At 42.2% G+C, this 27660-nt stretch overlaps 1 protein-coding gene across 1 annotated transcript in view; it reads left to right on the top strand.

The window, feature by feature from the left end:
- The first annotated feature begins 1237 nt into the window (after positions 1-1237).
- Positions 1238-27660, top strand: part of LOC121551628 (serine/threonine-protein kinase LMTK2) — a 63507-nt gene continuing 37084 nt past the window's right edge. The window contains exons 1-7 of the mRNA XM_045211047.1: positions 1238-1357; positions 1578-1706; positions 20119-20252; positions 22552-22705; positions 25821-25897; positions 26464-26582; positions 27005-27092. Coding sequence (XP_045066982.1) covers positions 1604-1706; positions 20119-20252; positions 22552-22705; positions 25821-25897; positions 26464-26582; positions 27005-27092 — 675 coding nt within the window. The 5' untranslated portion in view covers positions 1238-1357; positions 1578-1603. The remainder of the gene's footprint in view (positions 1358-1577; positions 1707-20118; positions 20253-22551; positions 22706-25820; positions 25898-26463; positions 26583-27004; positions 27093-27660) is intronic.

The following is a 27660-nucleotide window of genomic DNA, read 5'->3' as shown; positions in this document are numbered from 1 at the left end:
ACATGGAATGAAAACACAGCAATACTATTAGGCTCTTCAAATACGTACTTAATGTGTACAGTCCATAAACCAACCTGTACACTGAATACTGTCAACACAGCATGTGTCATTAATAACTGATTTAAACTCACACCACACCCTCTTACTATAGGCTATATAAGCAGAGTTTCTAAGGTACAGTCAAAAGTAATCAATGTTATCCCTTTGCTTGGGTAAGAAGGATGTGTCCAACTCCTTACCTGGCTCCCCCTGCCATATTTGACATAGATGCAAAACAAATTGATGTGAAAACATAATGGAGGCCTATAGGTCTACTTAGCTATATCGTGGCCTATGTGCCATCTTATCTCATGTGAATTGGTTTCAGTTAAAATTGTTGGTATTGGGACTATTTACATTGACCCCCTTTATGATTTATTGATTTATCGTTTTAAAAATATTGCACTGGCTCTATGCACACTCACTTGACTCTACCCATGCACTCACACATACTACACTGACACTCCAACACACATACACACATACTACATAAGCTCACACACAAAAAAAAACACACACGCATAATGATGACATACACTCACACATAGGACACGCTGTTACGCTGTTTATTATATATCCTGATTGCCTTGTCACTTTTATCACTACATACTGTATTACCTAAATTACCTAAATTACCTCGTACCCCTGCACATTGACTCAGTACTGGTATTCCTTGTATATAGCCTCGTTATTGTTTTTATTGTGTTACTATCTACTTTTTTATTTAGCATATATTTTTCTTACTTTTAAAATCTGCATTGTTAGGTACAGGCTCGTAAGTAAGCATTTCACTGTAAAGTCCACACCTGTTGTATTCGGCGCATGTGACCAATAACATTTGATTTGATAGGCATACCTTTCCAAGACCTTTGAACTCCCACCCCTAAGAAATAACAATTCTAGGGGGAACACTGGACGTATAGCCTACAAGTCCATTAAATCAGACAGGTTGAGTAGTTCATCTTTCACAAAGCACTGGAACATTGCTTGCATACCTCATATGTCAAATTACTGGTCTAAAAACACATCTAGCTTTACGTTTGACACAAAGCAATGGATGTGGATAGGGAATACGAAGAAGGATAGTGATTGGTCGTATCTGTTCGTTAATACAGATTAATGGGTTGTGATTCGCTATTGTATATGTAAATCTATCGTGTCAATATACACGCCCCCATGCTATGACGTTGTAGGAACATGGCGCCTCGGAGAAGAGGTGGTGCCTGACAGTTTGGACTATTGATAAAATATTACGTTTGAATAAATGTAGAGCATTGCCGTTGAAGCGTATTTATCTAAACATGATTGTTCAAGAAAGGTAATAGACCTTTTCTATTTTTCATGGATAATGAAACGGCATTGTTTGAGGCATTGATAGCTCACGTTAGCTTGTCGTTGCTATCGACGCTAGCTAGACCTGCGAGCATTTTTATTTAGCCTGTAGATATAGCTATATATTTAACTTATTATCAATGAATTAACATTTGTGTTTGGTTTATTAGTATTTAGTTGTAATTTTGGACGACGATTCTCATTAGCTAGTTAGCTAGCTAAGCTAAAAAGGATGGGGAACCGTCATGGATTTGTGTTGTTGCTGGCGACTGGAATTCTTCTGTCGGCATTATTTCTGGCCGAAGGTGCTCCGCTTCCGTATTCTGACACAACAGGTAAGATTACTTTAAATATCTCTTGTTTACCATGTCACTGAATGAACTGTTACCACCAGTTATTTCCAATTAGTTTCAGGCCAATGCCATTATGTTAGCAAGTTAGTTAGCAAGAGGAATAGCGTAACAACGAGCTAGCTAACTAGTAAGCCATTTCAGCTAGTTGGCTAGCCCGGCTATATCAGGCTACAACAGGCTCAACAAGCCAGGGCCAGCAAGAAAGGCAGCTATTTACATAACTAGCTAATTAGCTTGCCAATGCTAACTAACATACAACATAGCCCAACAGCTGAGGGAAGAGCCACACGAAGGGGGTATTTTGTTGCTTGTTATAGATTTGAGACGCATTGAACTAACGTTAGTATGTCAATGCAATGTAGATGGGCTATTTAATCTGACTTGCTAGATTTGAAGAGTAGTACACTCAGCACTGACCATACACCTGGCCAGTCCATTTACAACAACAGTTAGTTTTATCCAGTGCAGTTGTGCGTTGTAGTAGTATCAGTTCTTAACGCTATTTGCCTTAAACAGTTCACTCCTTGCTTTGATAATTTGACAAAAGTAACACTTGTTCTGATGAAGTGATTCACGTAATGTCAATGTGTGTTGACAACCATAACATCTGACGTTTTCCTGGAACACCATTTAAAGTTGTTATGTCTGATGAACCAAACTAGCCCAATCAAAGAAATACAGTGCATTCGGAAAGTATTCAGACCCCTTGACTTTTTCCATATTTTGTTACATTACAGCCTTATTCTAAAATGGATTAAATAAATGTTTTCCCCATCAATCTACACACAATACCCCATAATGACAAAGCGAAAACAGGTTTTTAGAAATTGTTGCACATTTATTAAAAATAAAAAACAAATACCTTATTTACATAAGTATTCAGAGACTTTGCTATGAGACTCGAAATTGAACTCGGATGCATCCGGTTTCCATTGATCATCCTTGAGATGTTTCTACAACTTGATTGGAGTCATGACCTCAGACTGGGGCGAAGGTTCACCTTCCAACAGGACAACGACCCTAAGCACACAGCCAAGACAATGCAGGAGTGGCTTCGGGACAAGTCTCTGAATGTCCTTGAGTGGCCCAGCCAGAGCCCGGACTTGAACCCGATCAAACATCTCTGGAGAGACCTGAAAAAAGCTGTGCAGTAATGCTCCCCATCCAACCTGACAGAGCTTGAGAACATCTGCAGCGAAGAATGGGAGAAACTCCCCAAATACAGGCGTGCCAAGCTTGTAGCGTCATACCCAAGAAGACTCAATGCCAAAGGTGTTTCAACAAAGTACTGAGTATGTAAATGTGATATTTCTGTTTTTTTTATTTTTAATACATTTGCAAAAAATTCTAAAAACCTGTTTTTGCTTTGTCATTATGGGGTACTGTGTAGATTGTTTAGGGAAAAATACAATTTAATCAATTTTAGAATAAGGCTGTAATGTAACAAAATGTGGAAAAAGTCAAGGGGTCTGAATACTTTCCGAATGCACTGTAAGGCTGGGGTCATTGTTTTGGGACATATTGACTGATGAACATCAGTGTCATTACCAGTGTTTGACTTGGGCAGGAGCTCACCGGAGCTGAGTACCAGCACCTCAAATGTTCTACTGCTTGAGCTCCTGTTCCTCTTATAGAATATTAGCTCAAAAGTATGGTGGAGCTCTTGCACTTAAATGTAAACCCTCTACCCCCAGTGGACCCTGGGTCGTGTTCATTAGGGCACATGGTTGAAAAACGTACTTAGTTATTTCAGTCCAAGTCAAGCACTGGTCATTACCATCTGATACAGGCCTTTATCATTCACACACATACACTCCCAATAGCCTACACCCCAAACACAGGTTTCAGTAGGTGAGGCTTTGATAGGAATCACTATGTTCTCTATCTATCCACGTTTTCATTGACTAGGCCTAACTGAAAATAGAGTTTAATATTGATAGAGGTTTTGTTGTTTTGTCTAAAGCAGGGTATACGTTTAACCGATCACCAGGCAAGACTGTGTTGACCTAAGGCTTGGGAGTTCACCTGGCCTTTAGCCACCCAATATAGTAGTGTCTATTGTCATGGGTGAGCTCTGTGACAGGTGATTATTTGGCACAGGGAGTCTTTAATTGCTTTTATTGAGTAGGTTACATTGGCCATTGACGTGCCTCTTCTGCACAGTTTTCTGTAGGGATTTGCTTAGTAGCATGTTTTAACTGAACCCACAACTTCTGCTCTGTCATGCAAGCGCCATTTAGACTGGATGCTTTGATTGGTTTGACTGTCCTTGACAATGGAAGAAAGCAATACTTTGAATAAATAGTAGGGCTGCACGATTAATGGAATTCAGATCACAATTGTGAAATTGACATGTTCAATATCCATATTGCAAGAGGATGTGATTTTTCTCCTTTCTTTGACACGCCATTATTACACCAACTAGACTACGATACCTCCTCCAATGAGATGCGCTAGACTCATTCACTCTTTACATGCACAGAGGATGCTGACCAATCACAAGCAGGCTTTCTCACTCTCTGCATGGCATGCATATTGGCCAATCACAAGTGTCCCCGCTTAGAGCACACAGTTAGATGCTGGTGAGGAGAGAAAGGGCTTTACCAAAGACGGTACAGTATGAGGTTTAGAAACTCTGACTTTATCTCAGCATGCGTGTCGGAAACATGAGTGCTGCTAGTGCTAACGAGAATGTCGATTTGGTGCCAAAGAAGGGCGCATCTTCAGTGGTATGGCAGTATTTCGGCTACAGGCAAACCGATGTCAACCAAATGCAAGTGTTGTGCAAAAAGTGCCTCAGAGTTGTGGTGACAACAAAGGCAACACGACACATTTATTAAATCATTTGAAGAATAGCCAACCCCTACTTTACGACGATTGCATGGTAACAAAAAGCGGCCGACAGCAGCAAAGCCCCTCAGTCACAACCAACCACCTACAGTGGTGTGAAAAAGTGTTTGCCCCCTTCCTGATTTCTTATTTGTTTGCATGTTTTTCACACTTAAATGTTTCAGATCAAACAAATTTAAATATTAGTCAAAGATAACACAAGTAAACACAAAATGCAGTTTTGAAATGAAGGTTGTTATTATTAAGGGAAAATAAATTCCAAACCCACATGGCCCTGTGTGAAAAAAATATTGCCCCCTACAACCTAATAACTGGTTGGGCCACCTTAGCAGCAGCAACAACTGCAATCAAGCGTTTGCGATAACTTGCAATGAGTCTTTTACAGCGCTGTGGAGGAATTTTGGCCCACTCATCTTTGCAGAATTGTTGTAATTCAGCCACATTGGAGGGTTTTCGAGCATGAACTGCCTTTTTAAGGTCATGCCACAGCATCTCAATAGGATTCAGGTCAGAACTTTCACTAGGCCATTCCAAAGTCTTCATTTTGTTTTTCTTCAGCCATTCAGAGGTGGACTTGCTGGTGTGTTTTGGATCATTGTCCTGCTGCAGAACTCAAGTTCGCTTCAGCTTGAGGTCACGAACAGATGGCTGGACATTCTCCTTCAGGATGTTTTGGTAGACAGCAGAATTCATGGTTCCATTTATCACAGCAAGTCTTACAGGTCCTTGAGCAGCAGAACAGGCCCAGACCATCACACTACCACCACCATATTTTACTGTTGGTATGATGTTCTTTTTCTGAAATGCGGTGTTACTTTTACGCCAGATGTAATGGGACACACACCTTCCAAAAAGTTCAACTTTTGTCTCGTCAGTCTACAGAGTATTTTCCCAAAGGTCTTGGGGATCATCAAGATGTTTTCTGGCAAAAATGAGACAAGCCTTAATGTTCTTTTTGCTCTGGAGTGGTTTTCATCTTGGAACTCTGCCATGCAGGCCATTTTTTGCCCAGTCTCTTTCTTATGGTAGAGTCATGAACACTGACCTTAACTGAGGTAAGTGAGGCCTGCAGCTCTTTGGATGTTGTTGTGGGGTCTTTTGTGACCTCTTGGATGAATTGTCGCTGCGCTCTTGGGGTAATTTTGGTCGGCCGGCCACTCCTGGGAAGGTTCACCACTGTTCCATGTTTTCGCCATTTGTGGATAATGGCTCACTGTGGTTCGCTGGAGTCCCAAAGCTTTAGAAATGGCTTTATAACCTTTTCCAGACTGATGGATCTCAATTACTTTCTTTCTCATTTGTTCATGCAGAGATCCAAAGAAATTCAGGATGTCTAGCTTTTGAGGATCTTTTGGTCTACTTCACTTTGTCAGGCAGGTCCTATTTAAGTGATTCTTTTATTGAGAACAGGTGTGGCAGTAATCAGGCCTGGGTGTGGCTAGAGGAATTGAACTCAGGTGTGATAAACCACAGTTGAGTTGTGTTATAACAGGGGGGGCAAACACTTTTTCACACAGGGCCATGTAGGTTTGGATTTTGTTTTCCCTTAATAATAACAACCATTTCAAAACTGCATTTTGTGTTTACTTGTGTTATCTTTGACTAATATTTTAAATTAGTTTGATCTGAAACGTTTAAGTGTGACACATGCAAACAAATAACAAATCAGGAAGGGGGCAAACACTTTTTCACACCACTGTATGTTAAAAAGGCATTGATTGCTGATGTGTTTTCAAATGTAATGCCCTACGAAAAAACAACCACCGCAGACACACACAATTCAGAAGCTATCACCTATCACATAGCCAAAGACATGCTTCCTATTTACACAGTAAGCAAAGACGGCTTCAAGAAGAGTATAAACAAGCTGGACAGGAGATACAAAATTCCCACTCGCACATATTTCTCCCAAGTTGCCATCCCAACACTCTAACAAAATTAAGGGAGAAGTTGGAACATGTCGAGTTGAATGACTGTACCGGACTCCAATGATTTGGACACAGGCTGCACCTTGCAATCGGTAGGCTACGTGTTACATGTTTTTAAGGCACTTTGACTTATAATTTAAATTAGAATAATGATTCAACCTACTTATACATAATTACACAATCATACGCTCCTGAGTGGCGCAGTGGTCTAAGGCACTGCATCGCAGTGCTAACTGTGCCACTAGAGATCCTGGTTCGTATCCAGGCTCTGTCGCAGCCGGCCGCGACCGGGAGACTCATGGGCGTCGCACAATTGGCCCAGCGTCGTCCAGGGTAGGGGAGGGAATGGCCGGCAGGGATGTAGCTCAGTTGATAGAGCATGGCATTTGCAACGCCAGGGATGTGGGTTCGATTCCCACGGGGGGCCAGTATAAAAAAAAGAAATGTATTCACTAACTGTAAGTCGCTCTGGATAAGAGCGTCTGCTAAATGACTTAAATGTAAATGTATTCCATCTGTAGCCTATGGCTGCCTGAATAAATCATCAACTTAGGTTGTTTAAGAACTCATAATGGTGAAATAGGAACTCATAATGTTATTCTTTAATAAATAAGTGCTGCGCTTATAGCGCACTACTTTGTTAATATGTACAGTACCAGTCAAACGGTTCATTCAATGGTTTTTCTTTATTTTTACTATTTTCTACATTGTAGAATAATAGTGAAGACATCAAAACTATGAAATAAAACATATGGAATCATGTTGTAACCAAAAAAGTGTTAAACAAATCAAAATATATTTTAGTTTCTTCAAATAGCCACCCGTTGCCTTGATGACAGCTTTGCACACTCTTGGCATTCTCTCAACCAGCTTCATGAGGAATGCTTTTCCAACAGTCTTGAAGGAGTTCCCACATATGCTGAGCACTTGTTGGCTGCTTTTCCTTCACTCTGCGGTCCAACTCATCCCAAACCATCTCAATTGGGTTGAGGTCGGGTGATTGAGGAGGCCAGGTCATCTGACGCAGCACTCCATCACTCTCCTTCTTGGTCAAATAGCCCTTACACAGCCTGGAGGTGTGTTTTGTGTCATTGTCCTGTTGAAAAACAAATGATAGTCCCACTAAGCGCAAACCAGATGGGATGGCGTATCGCTGCAAAATGCTGTGGGAGTCATGCTGGTTAAGTATGCCTTGAATTCTAAATAAATCACAGACAGTGTCACCAGCAAAGCACCATCACACCTCCTCCTCCATGCTTCATGGTGGAAACCACACATGCGGAGATCATCCGTTCACCTACTCTGCGTCTCATAAAGACACGGCGATTGGAACCAAAAAGCCCTAATTTGGACTCCTCAGACCAAAGGACAGATTTTCACCAGTCTAATGTCCATTGCTCGTGTTTCTTGGCCCAAGCAAGTCTCTTCTTATTATTGGTGTCCTTTAGTAGTGGTTTATTTGCAGCAATTCGACCATGAAGGCCTGATTTCATGCAGTCTCCTCTGAACAGTTGATGTTGAGATGTGTCTGTTACTTGAACTCTGAAGCATTTATTTGGGGTGCAGTTAACTGTGAACTTCTCCTCTGCAGTAGAGGTAACTCTGGGTCTTCCTTTCCTGTGGCGGTCCTCATGAGAGCCAGTTTCATCATAGCGCTTGATGTTTTTTGCGACTGCACTTAAATAAACTTTTAAAGTTGTTGAAATTTTCCGTATTGACTGACCTTCATGTCTTAAAGTAATAATGGACTGTCATTTCTCTTTGCGTATTTGAGCTGTTCTTGCCATAATATGGACATGGTCTTTTACCAAATAGGGCTATCTTCTGTATACCACCCCTACCTTGTCATAAGACAACTGATTGTCTCAAACGCATTAAGAAGGAAAGAAATTCCACAAATTAACTTTTAAGAAGGCACACCTATTAACTGAAATGTGTTCCAGGTGACTACCTCATGAAGCTGGTTGAGAGAATGCCAAGAGTGTGCAAAGCTGTCATCAAGGCAAAGGGTGGCTACTTTGAAGAATCTCAAATATAATATATCTTCTGATTTGTTTAACACTTTTTTGGTTACTACATTATTCCATATGTGTTATTTCATAGTTCTGATGACTTCACTATTATTCTACAATGTAAAAAAGAGTACAAATAAAGAAAACACCTTGAGTGAGTAGGTATGTCAACTTTTGACTGGTACTGTAGGTGTAATGATCCTATATGATGTTGGTTTTGTATTCATTTAGCACCATATGTATTCATATGATCTCATTTAAGAGGTGATGTTCTCTACCCTGACACTTATTTTAACCATGCATGATGGAATTACCAAGTTTTCACCCAAGTGTTTGAAAATTGCGATTCATAATTGCAATATCTGGCCAAAAAAATCACAATTAGATATCTTGTCTGAAGCGTGCAGCCCTAATAAATATGCTAAACTATTGACATTTGAACAACCATTAGGCCTAACAATGTAGTAACAAATCATTGTAATTATTGATCACTGTTCTGATGGCATATTGGTAATGTCCATTGTTGCGTTTGGTTGTAAAGAATTCACACAATTCACTTGGTGATGTAAGAATTCAACAGTGGAGTGATTGTGGTGTTGTACTTGTAGGCTATGTAGCAGCACAATATACATTAGCATTGCTTGTGCATTTATGACATAACCAAGTTAGAGTGGTATGGACGTGGTTAACAGCCATACAAAGGACAGCGGAAGAATGGCCTCACTGTTTTAGACCTTTCCTAGAGCACTGGACTAACTGACAATGACTAGGCTATGAGTAGCCATATGGGAAAAGGTGAATGGTGTGTGCATTGCATTCTAGTGATGGCTAATATGTAACCTCACACATTCCATTCTTATCAGCACAGGTGAATCATTTACCTTGAGGTTGATGTTTTATTACAGTTCACACACACAACGTACAGTAAGATGTGGAGCAATATTGGCCGCAGCATTGGTTTTACTGATGATGGAGACAAGGAAACTGCTATGGTTTGCACAAAACAATTTAAGCAGCAGGGATCTTGATCCAGGAGGAGATTGAATGTCTCTGCTCTAACCAAGAATCTTGACATTTAGACACTTAACTTGCCAATTAGCAAATCAAATGCATAGCTGGAGCCCTGAGCTAGAGGTCAGAAATGGTCTCCCTGTAGGCCTAGTACTGTAGCCGTGCTGGCCATGGCCTTCCACCCCACTGAGCACTGATTCACTGCCCATAGATAACCTGGGGTGCTAGGGGGATGCTACATCTGCCTTTACCATTATCCTCTACTCCCCAATGTCTCTGGAGCTACGCCTGAGGTTTTAATCAGGCTTTGCTCAACTGCTACAATGTCACAGCCGTTTAAAATCGAGATATGCTTAAATTTCACTTCAGTTTACAACCAATTACATGGTGTGACCAGAGTAGGTTACATTTAAGAGCTACTGTTATGGTCCCTGCACAACACTGAACAGCTTAACAAAGCTACACGTTTAAAGTGGTGTATTAATTTGTTATAGGTTGACACAATAACAATATTTTCAGCTTGGCTGGCAGGTTGGTATGTGCTGTAGCCAACCATGTGATTGCAATCGTTGTCATGCCATAGCCTCCATGTTACATTCATGTTTCTTTGGCATGATGCCATTGCCAATTAAATGTGCCAGAGCAGACTACCACACAAACACACAGCAAATGTTTTCTTTAATGGGAATTGGCGAGGGCTGGGCCTGTTTTGCACCAGTGAAATTGTACATAGTGATGCCCCACCTGCACTGAGTCATGCTTCCTTGTATCTCATTTATGGCCAATAGGACACAGGGCTGGGCGATGTGGCCAAAATATCATATCACAATATATTTCAATTTTATGATTGTATTTTATGGTATTTTATTGTTTTTGAATAAGAAAAGTTCTAAATTTGCTTTATAGGTAGTGTGACCCTAGGGTGGCAACACATGCATACCAGAGTGATTTCAATGGGACTTTCTCCATTCTTTCTGCATTTCCTGCACTAATTTGCGATCATTTCCACACTGTCACGTAGGGCTGCATGATATAGGCAACACATCTAGGCCAAATTTGTAACCAAATATTGCAGTTGCGATTTTACTTTACAAAACATTTGGGTGAACTGTTGGAAATCTGATTATTCTAATTCTATAGTTAGAATATAATAGTGGGCACTTTGAATAAAGCATTGTTTGACATAACAATAAATGAAAAAGCCAGGAAGGAGTTATTGTGACAGGGTAGGAACCAAAGTGTTGGTCTGTTTCCTAAGGGACCCTATAACCTTTGGCTACATGTAGCTAACATATTCATGCTTTGCCTATTCCTCTTTGAGTTAAAGGCCTACACCATCACTGGTATCATGCTGTATTAGCTAACTATGTTTGCTCTGACTCAGTACATTTATTAGCTAGCTAGCAGCTAACTAACGATTAGCATTAGCGGCCACAACTTGCTAAGAAAAGACAAACTAGCTGTTTGCAGACAAAAACACAAACTAATAGTGTAATTGTATAACACTTGTGGATTTATATTAAGAAGCAAAGTGGAAACAGTATTGTTGTCATCAACATCTTGTTGCATGTTCTGCATTCACCATGCAAGTGGTCTCATGGTGGAGCAACAAGAACTGCGCTCCTTGATTGACGGGGCGGGGCTAGGTCTGTGTAGAGAGAGAGAGAGAGAGAGAGAGAGATGGGGAGCGGAGAGAGACGACTCAAATAGCGGAGTGAACTATAAAAATGGACGTTACACACGGCAGAGTAGTGTATCACATTTAACAAACCAAACATTGTAACACTGTTATAGAATGTAAAGTAAAACCCCAAACCGGTCCGTGCAGCAATACCGGTGTATAGTAAAATACGGTAGACCGCCCAGCCCTAATAGGACGTAAGTCGCTCTGGATAAGAGCGTCTGCTAAATGACTAAAATGTAAATGTATGGCAACAGGTGTCAAAGTCTTGGTCTCACTAGTCTTTTGTAATTCTTTATTTAGGCATAGCCTATCCATATTGTCTATGCAGTACAAATAGGACGCATAAGGGCAAATTAGATAGAGATTGAGTCTAAAACATGAATGTGCATAATGTATGGTCCTATTTACAGTCTTGATGTTATAATGGAGGTTATTATAAGCATGTGGTGCCCTCCTTCCAAACAAACGATCATACTTGTACCATGATGATATCAGCACAGGGGAGCAGGGGAGCTGTCATCAAGGGAGATTTCATTTGTTGTGAAGCAAATCTGGTCTAAATGGGAAAAGGCCTAGGTTAACATCATGCATGCTCTGGTGGTCACACTAACCTGAGTAAGTGGTTTGATGCTTTGGCCTGTCGTGCAGTACGTCACATGACGATAGTTGGGTTGGGCAACTGCCCCGTAGACCCTTTGCGATGTAGGCCTAAAGCAGACATAACCATCCTCCTCTTTAGTGCAGGATCCCAAATCATGTTGCGTTATCAGCTGTAGGGACTGAGTGCGTGGGAGAGATATACCCCCTGTGAAAATGGGTCAGCTCCTCTGCGTGAACAAAGATCACTGAAATATGCAGGGAACCAAAATAAGATCTGGCAGCTCCCTGCGTACGGGACTACGGGCCCTGCTGAGAACCAGTTTAATTTGGTGGTGCTGCCAAGTCATAATATAAACCCATGCCTCTAAGGTTAACGGAGGGAGAGCTGATCCCTATGCTGCTGCCAGTGTAGTGCTGCCCGGGCTCGCTCTCTGCTCCGCAGTCCTCACACGCGTACAGCAGGCCAGGGAGACATGCGCTGCCTGGAACCCCCTAAAGTGTGCGTGTTTGGTGGGTGGTTGCACTGACTGCACCCTGGCTGTAGTTCGCGGGTGAAACCGTGACACACCACACCAAACATGCTCGGCATAAGATTTTGCGATTGTGGATTAGACATGGGGAAAGACATTTTATGGGTTAATAGTAAACAAGCCGTACTTGGACTTCCAATAACGTAATCACACTTTGAACCTTGAGTCAAGGTGTAGGCCCCTGACTGATTTGGATAGCCTGTAAACCAGGAAGGAGAAAATAGTTAGTGAAAAAGTCCTTGACACATTAAACAACAAATGTTTTTGTTCTGTTTTATCATTAACCAAAGTGGTGTTTTAAAGGGGAAAATACTGTGCATTCGGAAAGTATTCAGACCCCTTGACTTTTTCCACATTTTGTTACGTTACAGCCTTATTCTAAAATGGATTCAATTGTTTTTCCCCCTCATCAATCTACACACAATACCCCACAATAACAAAGCAAAAACAGGTTTTTAGAAATGTTTGCAAATGTATAAAAAACTAACCTGAAATATTACATTTAAATAAGTATTCAGACCCTTTACTCAGTACTTTGTTGAAGCACCTTTGGCAGTGATTACAGACTCAATTCTTCTTGTGTATGACGCTACAAGCTTCGCACACCTGTATTTGGGGATTTCTCCCATTCTTCGCTGCAGATCCTCTCAAGCTCTGTCAGGTTGGATGGGGAGCGTCGCTGCACAGCTATTTGAAGGTCTCTCAAAAGATGTTTGATCGGGTTCATGTACGGGCTCTGGCTGGGCCACTCAAGGACATTCAGAGACTTGTCCTGAAGCCACTCCTGCGTTGTGTTGGCTGAGTGCTTAGTGTCGTTGTCCTGTTGGATGGTGAACCTTGCCCCAGTCTGAGGTCCTGAGTGCTCTGGAGCAGGTTTTCATCAAGGATCTCTCTGTACTTTGCTCTGTTCATCTTTCCCTCGATCCTGACTCCCAGTCCCTGCCGCTGAAAAACATCCCCGCAGCATGATGCTGCCACCACCATGCTTCACCGTAGGGCTGGTGCCAGGTTTCTTCCAGACGTGACGCTTGGCATTCAGGCCTAGGAGTTCAATCTTGTTTCTCATGGTCTGAGAGTCCAATAGGTGCCTTTTGGCAAACTCCAAGCGGGCTGTCATGTGCCTTCTGTCTGGCCACTCTACCATAAAGGCCTAATTTGGTGGAGTGCTGCAGAGATGGTTGTCCTTCTGGAAGGTTCTCCCATCTCTACAGAGGAACTCTGGAGCTCTGTCAGAGTGACCATCGGGTTCTTGGTCACCTCCCTGACCAAGGCCCTTCTCCCCCGATTGCTCAGTTTGACCGGGCGGCCAGCTCTAGGAAGAGTCTTGGTGGTTCCAAACTTCTTCCATTTAAGAATGATGGAGGCCACTGTGTTCTTGGGGACCTTCAATGCTGCATAAGGTTTTGGTACCCTTCCCCAGATCTGTGCCTCGACACAATCCTGTCTCGGAGCTCTATGGACAATTCCTTTGACCTCATGGCTTGGTTTTTGCTCTGACATGCACTGTCAACTGTGGGACCTTTATATAGACAGGTGTGTGCCTTTCCAAATCATGTCCAATCAATTGAATTTACCACAGGTGGACTCCAATCAAGTTGCAGAAACATCTCAAAGATGATCAATGGAAAACAGGATGCACCTGAGCTCAATTTCGAGTCTCATAGCAAAGGGTCTGAATACTTATGTAAATAAGGTATTTCTGTTTTTTTATTTGTAATACATTTTCTAAAATTTCTAAACCTGTTTTTGCTTTGTCATTATGGGGTATCGTGTGTTGATTGAGGAATTGGTTTTATTGATTCCATTTTAGAATAAGGCTGTAATTTAACAAAATGTGGAAAAAGTGAAGGGGTCTGAATACTTTCCGAATGCACATACTTTTCAACTGCTGGTCAGCACCTCTTGTGAAACGGCAACATTTAATCAAGCCTAGAAAACGGACTATGGTTACTGTCAGAGAAACTTGACATTCTTGAGTGAGGAAAACATCAGGCAGGCAGCCAAATGCTGGTGTTTTCAAAGTCAAAGGCCTAAGACTCAAATTAAATAGCAACAAACACTCTAAAAGCTAGATCAACCAACAAAGCTGAACTTTCTCTAGTAACTCTGATTTGCGCAAGCAAAGTATAGCCTGGTCCCAGATCTGTCTGTGCTATCATATCAAAACCTTCACTCATTGTCATTCCACTGGAGTTCACATTATTGCGCAAACAGATCTGGGACCAGCTAAGAAAAGGTCAGAATCGCCTTTTACAGATTCCCCAGTACAAACCACTCTTCTGCAGCACCCCTCTCCTCCAGGCCTGGCAGCTAGGCTACACCTGTTCACCTCACCTCACTAGCCTACAGACTGTATTTGTCAGGTGGGGGAAACACTTGTGTTGTTGACCTATACTCAGGATGTATGTAGCTCTAGAGCAACATCACTAGGGCCACTGTTTGGATGGCAGGCCCCTGAATCTTTTATTCACCCCTCATAAATGTTTCACTGCACACTCGTGGCTGTCTTTCTCTCTGTGGATTATATAATACACTAAGACATATTAAATTGTTTAGTGCAGTGTGGAAAATCACTGTCACTGACCGACAGTGGTGTTCTTCTGTAAGCTATTTTGTATGTAGCTACGACTCAACTCCGGTGGGACCGCTGGGGTTGGGACCGGAGTGTAGCCTCTTGTTTCTGTGACCTATAAAGTTGAGGAGAGATTAGATAAGAAGGGGCTGTGATAGTTGATAGGCCTGTGTGCAGTCGTGCACTGCTAGAGCTACTAGCTTCCTGTGCCTGGCTCATGCCATGCTAGATCTGAGAGGAAATTATCAATAGACACTGCCCAGGAGGTCTATGACTAGGTGGTGTCAGTGGTCTGTGGCTCACTCGATGTCCTTGTCACTTGCAAGGAAAGGAAAGAAGGAAAGGAAGCCACTCAAGACAGCATGTGTAGACGGATTGGTACCTGACCCCTGCCGCTGCCTCTTTCATTCACCTACACAGTGGTTCTCCAACTGGGGTGCCGGCACAACACAACAAGCTGAATCCGAAGCTTAAACCAATCTATTGTCGATGGCTTTGTAACTGAGATGCCTTTGCCTTTTCATGTCCTTTCATTTGCAAAGGAAAGTTTGGTAAACAAGATTGCACATGTACTAGAAGTGAAGTTATGTCATTTCTATTAGCAAAGTATACTGAACAAAAATATAAACAACATGCAACAATGTAAAATATTTTACTGAGTTACAGTTCATATAAGGAAATCAGTCAATTTAAATAAATTCATTGGGCCCTAATCTATGGATTTCACATGACTGGGAATACAGATATGCATATGTTGGTCAAAGATACCTTAAAAAAGAAAGTAGGGTTGTGGATCAGAAAACCAGTCAGTATCTGGTGTGACCACCATTTGCCTCATGCAGCGCAACATCTCCTTCGCATAGAGTTGATCAGGCTGTTGATTGTGGCCTTTGGAATGTTGTCCCACTCCTCTTCAATGGCTGTGAAGTTGCTGGATATTGGCCGGAACTGGAACACTCTTCTTTGCTCTTATTTCAGCTCATTAAACATGGGACCAACTCTTTTACATGTCGCATTTATATTTTTGTTGATTATAAACGCTCCAAAACGCCAAATAAGCTTGCGCAGTCGCTTCAGAGCGGAAGGACACAGTAAACAAACAACATTGGTTGATTTGCGTAGAACTCACGCCCCAGTGTTTGCATGTTTCTGTTTTGCCTGTGGTTTAGGCAACTTGCATTGATACAAGGTGCCCTTAACACATGCCTGTAGGCCTACTGGGCAATTACACGGTAACTGAATTATGCTTTGACTCAGATTTTTCACTTTAAAATGTATCTCAAACAAAAACCATTTGATTTCAAAGTTTAACAAACCATACATCTCTATGCACAAGGACTACTTTGAACAATTGACACAGAAAATTTAAAAAAAATACTGCAAGAACTGTGCAGATGCAAAGTTTGGTAACAGAATTACGTTAAATGTCCATCAGTTTTTTTTATCCGACCACGTTTTCCAAAAACTCTGTTAAATATCTGCTCCGAATTAAGATTCAAAGATGTCTGCAGAAAGAATGGGGTATCAGCTATATATAATAATAATAATAATAATAATATGCCATTTAGCAGACGCTTTTATCCAAAGCGACTTACAGCTATGACATCACACCTTGAGTTTGAAAATGTGTATATTGGTTATTGAAGAAGTAGATTTCCATCTGGTAGGAATTACATCATGGGTCCCTGATCTGTATTATACAGAAATGCATAAATATGGATATATCATTCTCTTCATGGTTGATGTCTCTTCTGTCTCCCGAGTGGCGCAGTGGTCTAAGGCACTGCATCGCAGTGCTAGCTGTGCCATTAGAGATCCTGGTTCGAATCCAGGCTCTGTCGTAGCCCATGGGGCGGCGCACAATTGGCCCAGCGTCATCCAGGGTAGGGGAGGGAATGGCTGGCAGGGATGTAGCTCAGTTGGTAGAGCATGGCGTTTGCAACGCCAGGGTTGTGGGTTCAATTCCCACGGGGGGCCAGTATGAAAAAAAATAATGTATGCACTCACTAACTGTAAGTCGCTCTGGATAAGAGCGTCTGCTAAATGACTTAAATGTAAATGTATCCTGAATAGGTACACAAAGGTAGAAATATGTATTTGGGTATTATTCTTCACACTGGCTATTATTGTAATGAGCTCCTCCCCCAAACAAGACCACATTTGGTTGGTCCACACCAGACCAAATCATAGACATCTGTTTCATAAGTTTGGACAGCACAGTACAGCACAGTAGAGCTCAGTAGATCTCAGTACAGTAAAGTAGATATGTATAGTACAATACAGTACATTATACTGTACTCTATTCCTAGTGTGCTTTACTATACAGTACTGTACTGTTCTCAACTGTACTGTTCTCTACTGTGCTGTCCAAAATGTTGAAACATCGACATCTATGATTGCTTCAGATTTGGTCCGGCCAGGGTGGACTGACCAAATTTCAACTACTTTTCAAAGTCCATGGACGGTCGGTGCTCAGTGGGTGAGGATGCTTGTTACAGGAAATGGAAACGGCGTAGGTGGTAGATGTCAGTAAGAGCCGGGAGAGGTGACATTAACTGGGGAGAGAGACGAGGGAGTGTGAGAGGTGGGGTTGTACAGACTGTTTTCAGTCTTGCTTTAAACACCAGACGACAGAAAGAGGGAAACAATGTACTTATGAGCTGAACATAACAGTATGCCAGTGTAAGGGAGGACAGTAGCAGGTGACCCAACTGTAGTTTGTGACTACTATGATTTCCCATTGTAGCCAATTGAATTGCAGTAATTCCATTACTGATATTTTGGTAATTCCATTACCGATTTGGTACCAGAATTAGGAATTATTAAACAAACTTGATATCAGTAAAACACTAATTGATAGGTCTACTTTTACTTGTTATTTCTGTGAACTTTCATTATCCTCCCTCCTCAAGAGAGAGAGATTAGAAAATATCAGAACGATATGTGGGCTTTTGTAACAAAGGCACAAGGCAATTCTTTTAAACTTACAGAAGGAAACTAATTTGTCCAAAACTAAATATGTCTTAATATTATTTGGCAGGGGTCTTTAATTCACCATTTATTGTGTTTTGATGTATTTCTAATACCTTTTTAAGACTTTTTCTGGTAGATGTTGTCTAAGACTCATTTTCTATTTGTTCGACCAGAAATCAAAGCCTTTGCTAATTCCTAATTCCTAATTCTCCAATGAACTTCACATTTTGGTGCTCATGGGTCCTAACGTGGAAATGCTCTTCTACTACACTCTCTGCCAACATAAGCCGTTCAGTAGATGTGGGTTAGGCCTACCTTGGAAATCACTTATTGGCTAGTCTTATTTAATTGGAATTCTTCTGAAAAGGCTACTGTTTGTGCAGATAGATGGAGGTGGTATATATTGGTTTCCACAGAGACTGGCTGCTGCTAGTGCGAGTAGCCTATAGCTAAGCCTACTGTACCATCAGTTGCAGCACGGTGAAGCCAACCCAAAATTATGGCTGACACATTGAATCATATCTAATGCTCCCCAGGGCGCTGCACTGATGAGGCTGACTGGCCTGATTGAGTGCTCTGTGTACGGCAGCACCAGTTGTTTGACCACAGTGATGCTACTAGGGTTTCTGTTGGCGCGCTCTCCCACGCTATTTCCTCTAAGGCTTATTAAAGCTCTAGGGCTCACTTCATTTAAAAGAGTAGTGTGTAGTTAAACACAGAACCAAGACAATCCTAGCTAAACTGAGTGCATAGGCTATCCATGGTCCAACGTGTTCCCTTCCTCATCTATACAGAACAAAAATATAAACGCAACATGCAACAATTTCTAACATTTTACTGAGTTAGTTCAAATAAGTAAATCAGTCAATTGAAATAAATTAAAGAGGCCCTAATCAATGAATTTCACATGCACATTTTTAAAGTGGCCTTTTATTGTCCCCAGCACAACGTGCACATGTGTAATGATCATGCTGTTTAATCAGCTTCTTGATATGCCACACCAGTCAGGTGGATGGATTATCTTGGCAAAGGAGAAATCCTCACTATCAGGGATGTAAACAAATTTGTGCCCCAAATTTGAGAGAAGTAAGCTTATTGTGCATATGGACAATTTCTGGGATTTGTTTTATTTCAGCTCATGAAACATGGGACCAACACTTTACATGCTGCGTTTTAGATTTTTGTTCAGTGTAATTTCCTTCATCTACTGATGTAAAATGATTTGACAGGTGAAGGGGAAAGAACCCAACAGTAGGCATCCTTCATATTGCTTTCACCTGTCCTGTCTATAGACACCTATATCATCATGGCAGATGACAGGTAGGCGATGAGGAGATGATGAAGCCACTTCAGGCTATTTATATACAGTGAGAAAGGAGGATCTGACACAGGGCTGGGGCAGCAGTCAGACAGAGGGTAGCCTATGTTCCACACAGAATCGTCAGATTACTGGTATAGGATCATTAGTTTATATCCTGTATCATGCTGGTGTGGTACTGGTTACTGAGATTGTAAACACTTCTCCATGTTATATGATCATCTACACAGACCTGCACTGAATTTGGGTATTTTTATTTTATTTTTATTTTTTATTTCACCTTTATTTAACCAGGTAAACCAGTTGAGAACAAGTTCAGGCCTAGATGATGTGCAGCAGAGTGGTTTGTTGTGTAAACATGTGTTTTGGGAGGAGGAGGATGGTGGTGATGGGGTCAGTCAGTACATCCACTGTTGATAGGGCTGTGGTGAGGGGGTGGAGAGAGGATCCTGTCAGCACACTTGACATCTGAACTGCTGGCCCAGCATCTTCTGTTCTATGTGGACCCTGTCAGCCAGTTGATGTACTAATGGGAGGGGAGGGGGGTTTGAGATGACAATGAAATGATAAAAAATAAATTGACCTCATGCCTCAGCTTGTTCTTGCCTCTGAGTTGTTGTAGAACGTGACACCAGAAACAGGATATGATCATCATAAGGAAACACCTACGCCTATATGAATACTAGTCATGACAATTGAATGTACATTTAGCTTTATTTGTGGAAATGTCTATTACTGGCGAGGAACATTAGCCAATTAAATAGAGGCACATCTGTTCTTGCAGCTCTGCATAACACCCTTTCACTGTCCCAGTGTCATGTAGCATACTTGTTCTTGATACAGCTTGACATTTGAGCTCTTCAGCAGAACGCTGTATGGTGGAACTAATATTCTTTGTCCTCCTGTCTGTTTTCAGGGGAGACTGCAGGGGGCCAGGCGTCTGTCTCTCTACACCTCTCTGTGGTTGTGTCGCTGACTGCCCTGGTGGCCTTGGTGGCCCTGCTGGTGAACTGTGTGACCTGCTGTAAGGAGCAGGAGGTCAATTTCAAGGTGAGAGACTCGCAGGCACCTGACAACAACAACACGTATTAGGCTTAAGTCACTGTCGGGACATTCTGTGCGTATCTAATTTGCTCCAAAGGGAAGCTAAATAAAGTAATGGTATCATTTGGTGACATACATTACACAGACCTGTCTTGCAGTACTCTGTAGGTCGTTGAATGACCCATGATTTTAGAACCCTTGCTTTGAGATATTGGCTATGATTAATGTAATGAGTTAAAGGGATAGTTCACCCAAATTAAAAAATGACATTGGTTTCCTAAGCAGTCTATGGACAAAGTATGACAGCAATCAATGCTTTGGTTTAGTTTCCCTGGCACTGTTTCCAAATGCTAACGTTTTAGCATTTGTGGCACAAATCCAAATCCCATTCAAGTCATGGGACCGATATTAGCGTTTTTCTTGCGTCATGTCCAAATCATCCGAAAGTATCTAAAATTGATTTTGAAGTCACTTGATGATTTCAACATGATGTGCGAAAAATGCTAATATGATAATTCTGTTTTGGTCAAGTTCAAGGACCCGGATGTATTGTTGCCATATTAACTTCCCATTAAACATGTTAACTTGACTCATCTCTCTCTGCCTCACCCATATGTAACACACATACAGTGGGGAAAAAAAGTATTTAGTCAGCCACCAATTGTGCAAGTTCTCCCACTTAAAAAGATGAGAGAGGCCTGTAATTTTCATCATAGGTACACGTCAACTATGACAGACAAAATGAGAAAAAAAAATCCAGAAAATCACATTGTAGGATTTTTTATGAATTTATTTGCAAATTATGGTGGAAAATAAGTATTTGGTCAATAACAAAAGTTTCTCAATACTTTGTTATATACCCTTTGTTGGCAATGACACAGGTCAAACGTTTTCTGTAAGTCTTCACAAGGTTTTCACACACTGTTGCTGGTATTTTGGCCCATTCCTCCATGCAGATCTCCTCTAGAGCAGTGATGTTTTGGGGCTGTCGCTGGGCAACACAGACTTTCAACTCCCTCCAAAGATTTTCTATGGGGTTGAGATCTGGAGACTGGCTAGGCCACTCCAGGACCTTGAAATGCTTCTTACGAGCGACTCCTTCGTTGCCCGGGTGGTGTGTTTGGGATCATTGTCATGCTGAAAGACCCAGCCACGTTTCATCTTCAATGCCCTTGCTGATGGAAGGAGGTTTTCACTCAAAATCTCACGATACATGGCCCCATTCATTCTTTCCTTTACACGGATCAGTCGTCCTGGTCCCTTTGCAGAAAAACAGCCCCAAAGCATGATGTTTCCACCCCCATGCTTCACAGTAGGTATGGTGTTCTTTGGATGCAACTCAGCATTCTTTGTCCTCCAAACAAGACGAGTTGAGTTTTTACCAAAAAGTTATATTCTGGTTTCATCTGACCATATGACATTCTCCCAATCCTCTTCTGGATCATCCAAATGCACTCTAGCAAACTTCAGATGGGCCTGGACATGTACTGGCTTAAGCAGGGGGACACGTCTGGCACTGCAGGATTTGAGTCCCTGGCGGCGTAGTGTGTTACTGATGGTAGGCTTTGTTACTTTGGTCCCAGCTCTCTGCAGGTCATTCACTAGGTCCCCCCGTGTGGTTCTGGGATTTTTGCTCACCGTTCTTGTGATCATTTTGACCCCACGGGGTGAGATCTTGCGTGGAGCCCCAGATCGAGGGAGATTATCAGTGGTCTTGTATGTCTTCCATTTCCTAATAATTGCTCCCACAGTTGATTTCTTCAAACCAAGCTGCTTACATATTGCAGATTCAGTCTTCCCAGCCTGGTGCAGGTCTACAATTTTGTTTCTGGTGTCCTTTGACAGCTCTTTGGTCTTGGCCATAGTGGAGTTTGGAGTGTGACTGTTTGAGGTTGTGGACAGGTGTCTTTTATACTGATAACAAGTTCAAACAGGTGCCATTAATACAGGTAACGAGTGGAGGACAGAGGAGCCTCATAAAGAAGAAGTTACAGGTCTGTGAGAGCCAGAAATCTTGCTTATTTGTAGGTGACCAAATACTTATTTTCCACCATAATTAGCAAATAAATTCATTAAAAATCATACAATGTGATTTTCTGGATTTTTTTTCCTCAATTTGTCTGTCATAGTTGACGTGTACCTATGATGAAAATTACAGGCCTCTCTCATCTTTTTAAGTGGGAGAACTTGCACAATTGGTGGCTGACTAAATACTTTTTTCCCCACTGTACAAGTATAAGGTACGCTGGTGTCTGAAGTGGGATCCCTGTGTATGGTGAACACCGTTGTACCATTGTTTTTCCAGGAGTTTGAGGACAATTTTGAGGATGAGATTGACTTCACCCCTCCAGCTGAAGACACCCCCTCTATGCAGTCCCCTGCTGAGGTGTACACCCTGGCAGTGCCCCCCGTGGCCCTGCCCGGACCGCCCCACCTGGAGACACCCCCCCGCATCTCAGGTCAGGGTCAGGGGTCAGACGCCCACCTACTTTCCTTAGATGCATAGTCCTGCCAGCACACTACACATAGGGCCTAGATTTTTATCCTGACCCTTTGCCTTAACTTGGCACAAAATAGACTGAAACAGTGAGCGATAACCTGGAAACGCACAGAAGAAATGCACATCTTTCATTTCCTGTTGCGAAACAGTTTCAAATGTTTTCTGTTGCGTGCCTGAATTAATGTGACCCAGCTCTGTTACTGTATCAGTCAGGTGGAGTTTACCGTCATCATACCCTTTGGACTTGCTCCTCTCTGCTTTTTGCAGGTTGATGTTGATTGGGATGAGTCTTGTCCTGGAGGCAGAGTTAAGCAGTTTCCGCTACTGTAGATGGACCAGCCGCAAAGTCAAAATTGGCTATATCTTGAAATCATGAACATATTTATATATAATTTAAGGTTAGGCATAAGGTTAGCAGTGTGGTTAAGGTTAGGTTTAATCACATTTTATGACTTTGTGGCTGTGCCAGCTAGGGACCACTCTGCAGAGCTGCCTCCAGTACATGAGTCATCCCAGTAAATGCCAACCTGCCTGCTTTTTATACTTTATTTGGGGCACTGTCATGCGCTGCCTAGGGACAACAACACATCTGATGATCTAGCAGCCTATAGCCCTGGGTTTACTACTCTCTCCTCACATGACCAAGACCTCTGGTTCTACTGGAGCATTATATCAACCCTGCTGCCAGTCAGTGACTTTATAGTCTGGAAACATTGTCACAGGCTCCTTTTGAAGTAGACATAAAACGAAACATTTATGGCCTCCAGACGTTCAGTATTTGTCATTCTCTTAGTTGGAGTGTTATCTCTGCTTCCCGTATGCAGTGTGATAGCTGTTGAGCTGTTCCAGTCAGTCATTGCATAACAGGGCTGTGCTATATTCTCAGTAGCTCCCCCTTGGGGTGTGGACAGGTGCTAGTCTCCAAACGCTCCCGGATGCTGTTGTATCAGGCACAAACAACGTTGTGAGAGCAAATAATTCGCTTTTGGTTCATTGCATAGGGGCGTGGCTTATGTCTTTGTGCTTTTTATGGATTTCTGACTTAATTTGATGGCTAGATGTGATCACTCATTTAAAGGAGTGCCAGGCTGATTATCATAGGGGCCCTTTGAAAAAGAAAACGTTCAGCCCACTAAGATCAAGATTAGGTCCACAACTGATGCCCTGTGTAGCACAGTTGGTAGAGCATGGCGCTTGCAACGCCAGGGTTGTGGGTTCGTTTCCCACGGGGGGCCAGTATGAAAATGTATGCACTCACTAACTGTAAGTCGCTCTGGATAAGAGCGTCTGCTAAATTACTAAAATGTAAAAAAATATGCAAAAACATGACTGCATTATCGCACAAAGGCTGTTTCTGTCTGGGGAGTAGGTAGAATCCTTGTAATTTGATCATGTACTGTTGTAAAGGATTTACTCAAATGGTTAGCCAGATTATTTTAGTCCACATGTGCTCTAAGAGTACCCCCACTGATTCATATAAAAACAGGATAGGGCCAATTCTGTCTGAGGCGCATATAGGCCTAGAGTTTATATTCCACTTCCTGGTCCGTAATACGTTCAGTGCTCTAAATTAATATGTTTCATTGGTAGCAGTGGTGCTCTCAATTTAAAAAAAGTTAGGAGCACCACATTACATTTAGGAGCACCAGAAAATATGATTTTTTTTATTGATTGAGAGACAGCATATATTGGGCCTATTATGAATTCTAGCATCTTTTGAAGCACATGTTGTGCACTAGAAACTCATATGTAACACTGTAAAGACATTAGTTTATTATAAAATATAAAATGTTGATGAATACCTGTCATTGAAATTACAAAGTCATTTGTGGAATATTAGGTTTTTCTACATTGTGAAAAGCACAATTTTCCTATTGAGATGCATTACATAGAAAATTGTACACTGTCTCTTTAAAAATGTTCCGTTTATGATGATGACATGCAAGAGGATCTGTCATTCATTCATTGGTATGAAGAAGCTATCCCCTTTCCTTTCTTTCTGTGCCCCAAAGTGTTCGGATATACTGGTAGTTACCAGGTTGTTAGCTAGCTAGCCAATGAGGTGACATGACTGAACAAAGTATAAACAAATGGTTAGCGAGTAGTTTTACAATGGTTTGAATGTAAAATGTGGTCCCCGCTAAAGGAAGATAAAAATGTTTCCCCGGTAATATGGGTCAGATCGTTTGACCTGAAGCTGTTTTTTGCTGTAGTAATGGTGCAACCATGACGCTATCAAATCTGATTTTTTTTTCTCTAGGGCACTCGGAAACAACGTTACAGCGAAGCCTTATCATTAGGCTACAACAATTATCTGGGAGATCTTTTCCTAGTCGCACAGTGCTGCCAAAATAACATATTTGGTTGCACAAAAAGTATTTTGTCGCATATGCAACCAAATTGGTTGTACTTTATAGCTCTGAATACATTTGATGTTAAGTCCCCTACACAAGGTTTGTTGATCTGATTGTGTGGGCAATCAATTGGCTAACTTGGCTTAGTGAAGCCACATCTGCGGGCTGTTTTCCTCATGTACTGTAAGACATTTCTAAGTAGATTCAGTGGTGTGTGACATAAATACTGACCCTTGGATATTTCCTTCTGTACTAGTTCCAAATGGGCCCTGTGTAAGGTCGAAGGTTAGCCACGGTTTACATGCTCAGGCTACATATGGGAAGGAACTAGATTAACATCTTTATCTATGAAGCTTTTGGTTAAACACTCCTGTACCATTTTCCTGGGATTCCATAATGTCTAACCCTACCATTTGTTTTGCCATGAGTAAATACAGCTATAACATCATGCCCTGAGCATCTGATCTGAATATAATCCTGGTACTGTGTTTGGATAACTGACAACAGAACTGCTCCAGTATTCTGTATTGATTGAACTCATGCCCCGGCTGCATCTCTTCAGAGAGGAAAAACCATACACATCACAGATGAACATTGTTTTCATGCAACAGGTCTCATTGTGTCTCCATGGTTTGGTCTGGGACCAGAATGCTGTGTACTACGACATCCCTGCAGATCACACACACTAACTCTGGATTATTTTGTTGTTGGCCACCGCAGAGGGATCCACTGGCTCTCAGGTGGTCCGTCACAGTCTCAGCTACATCCAGGAGATTGGAAACGGCTGGTTTGGCAAGGTAAGAGATTTCCTCCTGACCAGGGTCACAAAATTCTGCTACCTTTCCCAAAATTCCAACCCTACTCCAGATGATTTAGTCAGTTGTCTCCAGTAGCCTGTACAGTGTGTTTGAGAGGGAGCGAGTGACAATGTGTTGTTAATGTGTACCTGAATTTGTCTATTTCTTTTCCCTAAGTTTGATGAATTTCACCCGGTGTTGAATTTGGGTGTACGTAATAACAAAAGCAGACAGCTGCTCACTTAGTCACGCATGAACCTCATCCTTAATGTTTTAACATGCTAAATATGACGAGAGTAGCCCCTCGACCTCTGGTCCTACAACACCTGGCAGTGTTCTATGTTGTGATTCCTCTGCTGTCTCTCCATGGCTCCCCTGGCCTTGACCCATCCCCCCTCCACCCCCTAGCTACATCCCCGCTATCCTGCCCTTGTTTTCAGGAAGAGCTGCCTTCCTGCCCTGCCTTTCTGCCGACTTCCAGTGTTTTGGCTCGACCCATAACTGACATCTCCCATGCTTCCTGTATGTTTCCTTCCCCGCACTCTAACCTGTGTGTGTGTGTTCAGGTCCTCCTCAGTGAGATCTACACAGACCCTGGTGGGGCCAGGGTGGTGGTCAAGGAGCTGAAGGCTAACGCAAGTGCCACGGAGCAGAATGACTTCCTGCAGCACGGAGACCCTTACAGGTGAGCTACTGGCATGTCTGCTGGGAGAGGCCAAAAAGGAGGGGCATTTTGGCCATTTTTCTTTGTCATGGCAATTTCAGGGTCATTTTCTGATTTTCAGGACAATTTGCCAAAGGCCCAGTTCTAACAATAGGCTAAACGGAACACACAAGATTCATTTAGAAAATGCATTATAGCCAGAATCTAAATAACAGAAGAACAGATCTGTCAGTATTTGAATAAAGTAACTAAGTTATTAATTGACAGCTACGCCTCAGTTCTTCTAGTGGAGCAGCACCCTCTACCTTCTACCTAGGACACTGCAGGGTGTTCTTTAATAACAGAATGGGACTGGAAGAGATGCCAGCTGTAGTCCTTCAGTAGTAACATCAGTGATAAAGCCTACAGTATATTTTCTTAACCAGAGTTTCTTCTCTTCATAGAGTTCTGGTGCACCCTAACATCCTGCAGTGTCTGGGCCAGTGTGTGGAGGCGATCCCCTTCCTGCTGGTCTTTGAGTACTGCGAGCTGGTGAGTGTCCTCATTTACTGTACAACCCAAAGTTTACTATCATTTATGATCGTATGGGTCAATATACAGTACCTATTATAGTTTATCCGTGAAGCCTTTTAAAAGTCAAAACATATTTTTGATGGATCCCACAGCTACCACCAAATGATATGTCAACATGCCAGGCATTTTTCATAACTCATGATCAGAGTGTTGATGCATTGTGAAAGGGGATGATTAGATCATCCCTGTCTCTTTGTCGGTCTGACTGTGGTAAGCTCAGCTTGTGGGAAGCTTAGACTCCAGTTCCAACGCCATCCAATAAGTAGACATAATTTAGCCTCCCTATCACCTGGCATTACAAGCTCCCCAGTTTAGCCGTGCATCTTAAATTAGCTGGCCGTCTTGGGTTATTGGGGAGCCGCTCTCCGTCAATGCAGTCCATCATGGCCTGATTTATCCAGTGTCTATTCTGGGCCCTTCTTGCCCCTGTGCCTGCCCAGGGCCAGAGAGCCGCATAGCAGCATGCTTCATCAGGGACCTGTCTCAGCTCACATTCCCTCCTTCAACCAGCAAAGCAACAGGCTCC

Source organism: Coregonus clupeaformis, chromosome 35 (genome assembly GCF_020615455.1).
Source record: "Coregonus clupeaformis isolate EN_2021a chromosome 35, ASM2061545v1, whole genome shotgun sequence".
NCBI lineage: Eukaryota > Metazoa > Chordata > Actinopteri > Salmoniformes > Salmonidae > Coregonus > Coregonus clupeaformis.
This window is presented reverse-complemented; position numbering and strand designations above follow the sequence as displayed.